General features: G+C 39.7%; 1 protein-coding gene across 1 annotated transcript in view; it reads left to right on the top strand.

Annotated features, from left to right (window-relative positions):
• Positions 1-3,804: 3,804 nt before the first annotated feature.
• LOC107754269 (exostosin-1b) overlaps positions 3,805-8,457 on the top strand; it is a 91,852-nt gene continuing 87,199 nt past the window's right edge. Inside the window, exon 1 of the mRNA XM_016570651.1 lies at positions 3,805-5,748. Within this exon, the coding sequence (XP_016426137.1) occupies positions 4,808-5,748 (941 nt within the window). The 5' untranslated portion in view covers positions 3,805-4,807. The remainder of the gene's footprint in view (positions 5,749-8,457) is intronic.

Raw genomic sequence — 8,457 nt, forward strand, 5'->3', positions numbered from 1 at the left:
ACAGTATAAAAACCATTACGCCTATGGGATGTCCCCACTTTTCACAAAAACAAACCTGTGTGTGTGTGTGTGTGTGTGTGTGTGTGTGTGTGTGTGTGTGCGTGTGCGAATGCATGCACAGGAAGATCTGAGGATCCCTCACTGACAGGGCATCCATCCAGATAACTTTTCCTGTTCTGTGGCTGGGAACCCTGATGACTGGGAGAGAAAACAAAAGAAAGTTCAAAAGGGGTGAGGAAAGCCTGCTCTGATCCCAGCCTGAGGAGGTAATGCATTAACATTCTCACTGCAGGTCATCAAAGACAGTGTAAGTGTGTGTGTGTGTGTGTGTGTGTGGGGGCACAGTGTGCTAAAATCATTCACTTGTTTCATTCAAAATCACAGGTTTAACATGACATGAACTTTATTTTCAGCATTTTAAGTTCAACTTGATGGGAATGCATGAGGAAAAGTTTATATTTTTGGTTCTGTGACTGCTCACCAAGTCTTTCACAATTGTAATCATCTTTTAGAGATTTTGAAGTTCACTTAAAGGTGAAGTCTGTAATTTTTGTTGATGTTAAAATATTTCCACCAGACCCTGCATAATATGCAGAGACAACTGTAAATAAACCATTAGTGGGTTGGTTTCCCTGAAAAGAAATATTGTGGCTCGGGTGCTATGAAAATATTGCCCTATTTGAGCATCTTAAAGGAATAGTTCACCCAAAAAAATTCTGTCATTATTTGCCCGCCCTTCTGTCCAGTCCACAGTTATTTACCTCAGAGAAGAAAGTACTTTTTTGGTACTGTATGCGTCATGTTTTGTGTAGCATTTGGATTTCTCAAAATGCTGCACTAATACAATCTTGTGCAGTTGTGCACAGAAAACCAACTGCCAAAGTCGGGATTTTTTTCTAAATAATAAATATATTTTAGGTTTGTATTATTCCCTCAGCAAACGTGGAAGTCGTATGGGATATGTCAGTGATACTTGAAGCTGGTCACTGTTCTCTGCCATTATATCGACTAGACAGGCCATTTTTTCTCCTTCTGTGGTCAGAGATTAGAACAACACCAGAGTGAGTAAATAATGACTGAATTTTCATTTTTCATATAGCAACATTTATTCAGACAATAACTTGAGTTTGGTGCAGGACTGTCTGTTTGCCCGACAGGCAGAATGGGCAGACGCTTGAGAAAACCAATGTGAAAACAATCTTTAATTTCATTGTTTTATTTATGATCACTAGTGGTGCACAAATTACACACTTCACCTAAATAGTAATTTAAATTATTATGAGGCCATGAATCAGCATGCATTATAATTAAACACAATAAAATAAAATAAAAAGCAGTTTTGTTTATTATTTTGTTTAATTAATGGTAATTTTTCATGAATCATTTTGAAAACTGAAGTACCGCTGTTCTTCTAGGCATCGTTCTTCCTCTACTTTTGTTCTTTCCCTCTCTTTTAATCATCTGAGTTGAAAACAGCCAAATGTGAAGGATCCTCTGCTGGAGTTTAGCAAAGAAACTCTAATTTCACCACCGCAATCTAACCCAATTCTCCAGTCCAAATCTGTACGGAATAAATTGCCACAGAATACAAATGAAGGAGTTCAGAAGTCAAGAACTTGTCTTTTTTTAATGAGGACAAAAACCTATCAACAAATCTAACCTGTTCTGCTTCATTTACTGCCTTGCTCTCCCTGGAGTCACTCAAGTTCTTTTTTTTTCTTTTATTTGACTCTCTCCTTTTCTTCTTGGGCTTGGTTTCTGCTGCTCTCCCCTCCTACATCTTCCAACATTTAAACCTTAACATTGCCAAGAGCGAACTCCGTTCCAGTACGGAAAGGTCATTTTAAATAAATAAAGCAACGAGGAGGTATCTAGCCATCCCACACTCACACTCATGCTTTAAGACGCTGTGTGCCAGTTTTGTTTTTGCTTTTATTTTTTTCTCCTAAAGATTCATTTGCCTGGAGGGCACCAGAGAGAGTTAAACAAGAGGAGCAGGACTTCAGAATCCACACCTACTCAATGGCTATGTCTGTGTTAGTCATGGAGCGCTGCTTGATTCTTTAAATGTTGTCGGCTCCTCAGCACTCTAGCTCTCACTGTGGGAAGAGAACAGGATCTTAACATATTAACATCCCTTGGAAGCATGGCCATGGCATTGCAGTTAAACAGCTGTGTTTGTTTGGTTTTGGTGAGATAAAAAATACAATATGTGTACAAGCGTGAACAATGTGAAAGACATCAACAATAGACAGCCATGAGACATCAAACCGAAACATATAGACTCGTGCTGCTTTTCAATGCTGTTTTACAAGACAATGGGATATTCTATTATATTAAAATATATTTAATTATATGAATAAAAATTTTCAGACATTTTAATTGTGGAAATAAAATATGTGTATTTAGGACTTTTTTTAAATGGTTTTATGTTTTCAGTTCACTACGTTCTCAATGTCCTGTGGCCAAAGAAACATTTCCCAGAACAATCCGAGTTATTGATTTTTTTTTTTCACTCACATGATTTATATCTGTCCTCGTAGAAAGGCATTAATCTTTCAGTACAGTTGATGTTGGCTTCGTTATGTATTTGGATTTGCATTCCATATCCCTTTTATTAGGTGTTCCTTTTGTGGTCTTACATTATTCACCTGTGTAGTGTCTCCATATCACTGTGCCCAGCCCTACCCAGAATACTCGGGGAATGCAGTGTGTTACATCATCTCAAGCAGCTTTATCAGATCTTGGAACAGTGGAGGGTAGAGGACTCTCAAAGGGTGTTTTGTCTTTCCCAGGGCTTAGAACTCTCTGAACTCACAGCTTACCCCATCCAGACACGGGTATTTGTTTACAGCGGCCCAAATTTGGGGCTTTTTATCACAAGCTGGGAGAGGCTTTGGGAAGAGGAAATGCTATAGAGTTGCGCTTCTTATCTTCAGCTAGATACAAAAGCAAATCCCTTGGGTAATCCAGCTCTCATGTTTCAATTATTGGTTAAATAAGAAACAAATAAATGATTTGTCCAGCAATGGGGATAGTTGCAGAAAGGGGCTAGCTGTGAGTGATTGATCATCAATAGTTATTTTTAATAATTAATTATCATAACTAAGTCATTATAATAAGGCTTTAGACAATATCAAAAGATATTCCAAGATATCCAAACTTAAAAAACACATTTCATTCAGCTGGGGACAGTGGGAAGTACAACACCATCATATCAACAGGCACAGAGTTATGATCATTTATTACCTGGTTGATCCATTGTTCCCCAAGGAAATACTTTGTTTATACATAATATATAATTTATGCAAATTTATTTCCATTGTATTCTGTCTGTATTCTATTTTATTTATTAATTTACCTGGCCCATTTTTTTATGTTTCCATTCATTTAATTTACTCTACACTTTGCCATGCCAGTAAATCTTGTTGTTTTTTTTTACTCTAATAACATCATCATCATCATCATCATCATCATAATAACAGTAATTAATGACTAATTAAGACAAATATCATAAAAATAATAATAAATGAAAAGTATTATTGTTATTATTATTATTAGCCTATAGCAAGAGGCAAACAAAAGAAAAATATAATTAAAATAGTCCCACACCTCCCACCGCCCTTCAATATAATTTACATAAACGTTTCAATGGAATTTAAATGTGTCTACCTGTGCTTTAGAATCTTGCTCTGGCGTAATAATTATAGGGAAAAATTAGTCAGTGAAAGCTGAGTTAAAAGAAAACATCTACATTAAAAAGTTTGTAAATTTTTAATGCGTAGTGGTTAGAGTGGTTAGCAGTCCAGCCGCATTCAGTGAGATGCTCGGCACTGGGAATGAATGGGTGCTGTAGATGCCCCGCCCCATCCGGTTCCTCTGCCCAATGAAAACACACGATGCACCATAATGGGACGTCACGCACACTGGCGTAGTGTCGGGATTGGAATGTAACAGAGTAACAATCGGAACAACTGAGCAATAGGTGATTGGGCTCACGGATCAAGGAACTCAGTTGATTTTATTTAAGGAAACATCCTGTGAAACTCACTCACTGCCATCGTGTTTTCGCCGAAAGGGAAACGCCGCTTTCCAGAGCCGGTGTCCCTTATGAAGAGGAAATGTACTTCTTGCGTGTGTGAAGATCCACAGAGAGCGCAGGAATAAGAGAAATGCAGGGATTCGTAAGGTTACCGTCGTTCCCGTGAACTGCCCCGTCTGTATTATTGTTTCGGAGGTAAATGGAGTTACTCTGTGAGCGGTGGGCTTTAGTTGGTTCGGAAACGCCACAGCATCGGAGATAAACCTCGGTCGTTGTATTATTAACGACTTTCCATCTTATCCAGTGGGACCCGCTGCTCTCCAAAGACGAACTCCATGAGTCAGTGCCGCCGCAACTCTCCGGTGCGAGTCGGACCGTGCGACGCATTTATCTAGCGCGTGTCCTGTCAACAAACGTTGCATTTTTATTACTGCGCCGGGGGAAAACTAAGTCAGTGAGTAAGCATATTTGATTGTGTTTATAATGATCTTAACAGGTACGGTTACTGTTACGGCTGCATTGTGAGATGTTGCTACTAGACAGACGAGGGAGAGCGAGGAACCCGATGTAAAATCGCCCACATGCGCTGGATCAATCACTTGCTGTTAGGTGAACGGAATCTGAAGAGGGAAGACGTGAGTTGTAAATCCTCGCAGGCTGGAAGATGGCAGAGCAGTACTATAGCTGGAGGAGGTGGTGTTGAGAGACAAACTTCTAACCGCTTGAGATTTATTTGCAAACACCGCGATCTGGCCTTCAGGACACATGCAGGCCAAAAAACGATATCTGATCTCGCTCTTGACTGGCGCCTTTCTAGTTGTGCTCTTTTACTTTGGAGGAGGAGTCCCGGGTCCGGCGGCCACCGGGTCCAGGAGCCGGCATGGATATAATCGTCCCGAACAGCCGTGGCCGCACTTCTCGGATCCATTACAACACTTAAGCCCGTGGGACCACTCGGACACAGAGGAATATAATGTGCACATATCGCCTAGGCAGAAGAGAGACGTTAACTCGAGCGTTTACAAGGGCAAAAGGTGCCGCATGCAATCATGCTTCGATTTCTCCTTGTGTCAAAGGAACGGATTCAAAGTGTACGTGTACCCGCAGCAGAAGGGCGAGAAGATCTCGGAAAGTTACCAGAACATTTTATCCACCATCGAGGGCTCTAGGTTTTACACTTCTGACCCTGGTCAAGCGTGTCTGTTCGTCCTGAGCTTGGACACTCTTGACCGAGACCAGTTATCGCCACAGTACGTGCATAATCTCAAAACCAAGGTGCAAAGCTTGCCTCTGTGGAACAATGGTAGAAACCATCTCATATTTAATTTGTATTCGGGCACATGGCCTGACTACACGGAAGACTTGGGCTTTGACATCGGTCAGGCCATGCTGGCCAAAGCGAGCATCAGCACGGAGAACTTCAGACCCAACTTTGACGTATCCATCCCCTTGTTCTCCAAGGAGCACCCAAGGACCGGTGGGGACAGGGGCTACTTGAAATACAACACCATTCCACCTTTTAGAAAGTATATGTTGGTATTTAAGGGGAAACGCTATTTGACCGGCATCGGCTCGGACACGAGGAATGCCTTATATCATGTTCATAACGCGGAGGATGTTGTTCTCCTCACCACCTGCAAACATGGCAAAGACTGGCAGAAACACAAGGACGCGCGATGTGACAAGGACAACGCCGAGTATGAGAAGTAAGTTCTCAGACTTCTGTTATTCTCATGTGATCGCGTTGTAGTCTTTTCTGAAATTACTATGGCAACTAAAATTTCCGCAAATACCACACCAGTGTTAACTACAGCTGTCAAAATGACAAAAATATGCTATCCCTGCTTTAACGTTCTTGTTTCACACTGTTCATAGTATACTTTATCTTGGGTTAGTCACTATTTTATTTATATATATATATATGCATAATCTAAACACTGTTCTTTATACAAGCTTGATTTGATTAAACGGATAGAAGTTAATCAATAATCCACTTTTAACTTCTCTGATCTGTTGCTGGTTTTCTAAAAATGAATGGATTACATAGTCAAGCACCCTGAATCACAATCCGTTAGAATTTACTGATCATTTCACTGTACATTGTGAGAGTAATTACCTGGCGCATATCACTTCTAAACAGCCTGAGTGCTCATTAATGGGATTTCAGACTCCGCACCTAGAGGTAGTCAGCACTCTTCCTCCCGCTCTAGCCCACTCCTGGTTAGTCATGGCACTAATGCTGGTCGGTGTGCAGATATTTTTGGCATGTTTCTCCCTCCCATGATGCTGCTGAGGTGCTTCTCAGCAGAATGTGGTGCTGTTAATTGGGGTGTAAGTGTGTGCGTGTGCAAGGCAGAACAGCTGTTTGGAACATGAGCGAGCTGAGCAGTGCAAAAATGACCGGGCTGACAAGAGTCTGCAAAATGTTTTTTTTTTTTTCTTTTCTTTCCATTTTTGGTTGGTTGCTGTTCACCATTTGACAACGTTTCTTTGGCAATCTGAGATTATGCTTCTGCTTCCATAATAATTACCCAAAAGGATTTTAGCTTTTTTGCAGATTTACCTTTTAGACTGCATGATTTTCCAGCTTTTAAATTGACTTGCTTCTGAATGGCTTCAGGCACCGGTGGTCTGACGTTGGTCCTGCCAGACTTGTAGCTGAGACTTGGCCCTGAGATTGAAATTCCTCCATGCCACGGTTTGGAATTTACCAAGCTGGAATAACTCAGCAGTGCCAAGTGTTATTAAACAATAGATTCATTCAGTACTGTGTCACAAAGCACAGTGCTGGTCACTGCCCCAGCTGGAAGAGTGGAGAAAATCCAATCTGCCTCAATGTGATTTGTGGAAGTTGTCACATTGATCTGATACAGATGAAGGAAATTATTTCAAATCCCCTTGCTGCAAACGATATTCAGTCTGGTATAAGACTCTGTCATAGTCTAAAACTTTTTTTTTCTTTGGTCCTATTAAATTGTATAAATCTTGTTTCCTGGAAAATGAGTCACTGCATAGATATAGAAGGGTAATATTTGCAATGTCAACATTTTTTCCCCTCACAGTATGTGTAATAACTCGGTGTTTTTTTCCTTCTTTAATACCTAACCAGATTTTTTTTAGACTTTATTAACTGTTCTGTGAGCCTTTGCTCACAAGGCCTCTGCAAGGACCAAATTTAACATTTCATCTCTTATTCCTGCCCATAGCCCTATTTAATCATTCAAATAACGCTTTGGGGGGAAAAAAGAAAACAAACTAGTTTCCCCACCTTTAGTTGCTGGATGGCTTTGTGCCGGTGCATGTGAATGTCAGTGTTAAGGGTGCTCTGATCAGGATTTTTGGAGCTGATCACCAATCGTCGATCACAGGAAGCAGTATCTGCCGATACAATCACCGATACCAATCTTTTTGAAGCCGCCTTTTTATCATGTAGAATTATTTATAGTGATGCTTCAATCAGGATTTTTACAGACATTCATTCAGGGCCTGAATTTAATTTTTGAAAATGGGGGGAATTCCACTCTTAGGTGACTCTTGTGGATGGGATTTTTTTAACTTGAGGGGGGGCATTTTTTAGACATATTTCAAAAATATATAATTATCTCACCTAAATGTTTGATCATGCATCTTTATATATACTAGGGATGCACCGAATGTTCGGCAAACAAAATTAATAAGCGAAAAGACAGAATAAATTGTACCGAACAATGACATGACAAATCGTGAAATGCCCTTAAACAATTAAATAAACTGCAGAACGTTGAGCTTTCTAATACACGCATGAATTGCATATATTCAAACAGCTGCACGAGCTCGCGGCACCAGGGTTCAAAGTCCAAAGCGCGAGGAAAATCTGCGCTGAAATAGTGTTACTTGTCAGTTGCTCAGTAACATTTTTATGAATTTTTACAAGGCATGTGACAATGCGATACGTGCAATCAAACGTATTCCCAAATTCGTAATGAAAATCATTTATAAATCTGCTGTTGTCAACAAAAAGAAGCACTGAGGTCTTCCTGCGGGTTTCTGCCAAAATAAAAGCTGAGAAAAAGCAAGATCTCCATTAACATTAATAAATGTTATTATTGTAATTTTTATTGGTGTTCTTTAAAATAAAATAAAAAAGACACTAATAATGATAATAATAATAATTACAACAGCTCTATTAATACATTTATTATAGCATTCACACATAGTGTTCAGGCTAGGATCTGTAATATTTTCTAATGTTTTAAAAGAAGTCTCTTCTGCTCAGCAAGGCTGCATTTATTTGTACAGTAAAACATACATGCCTGATTCATGAAGGGGGTCTCAAAAATGGCCAAAAAATATTATTTTACTAACTTATTCATTTTAAGTTAAATTGTGTTTTATTGGTATAATGTCTGCTAGAATGTTAAAAAAATGTTCAGTGT

The sequence above is a fragment of the Sinocyclocheilus rhinocerous genome, unplaced genomic scaffold (genome assembly GCF_001515625.1).
Source record: "Sinocyclocheilus rhinocerous isolate Xijiao unplaced genomic scaffold, SAMN03320098_v1.1 scaffold262, whole genome shotgun sequence".
NCBI classification, from domain to species: Eukaryota; Metazoa; Chordata; class Actinopteri; order Cypriniformes; family Cyprinidae; genus Sinocyclocheilus; species Sinocyclocheilus rhinocerous.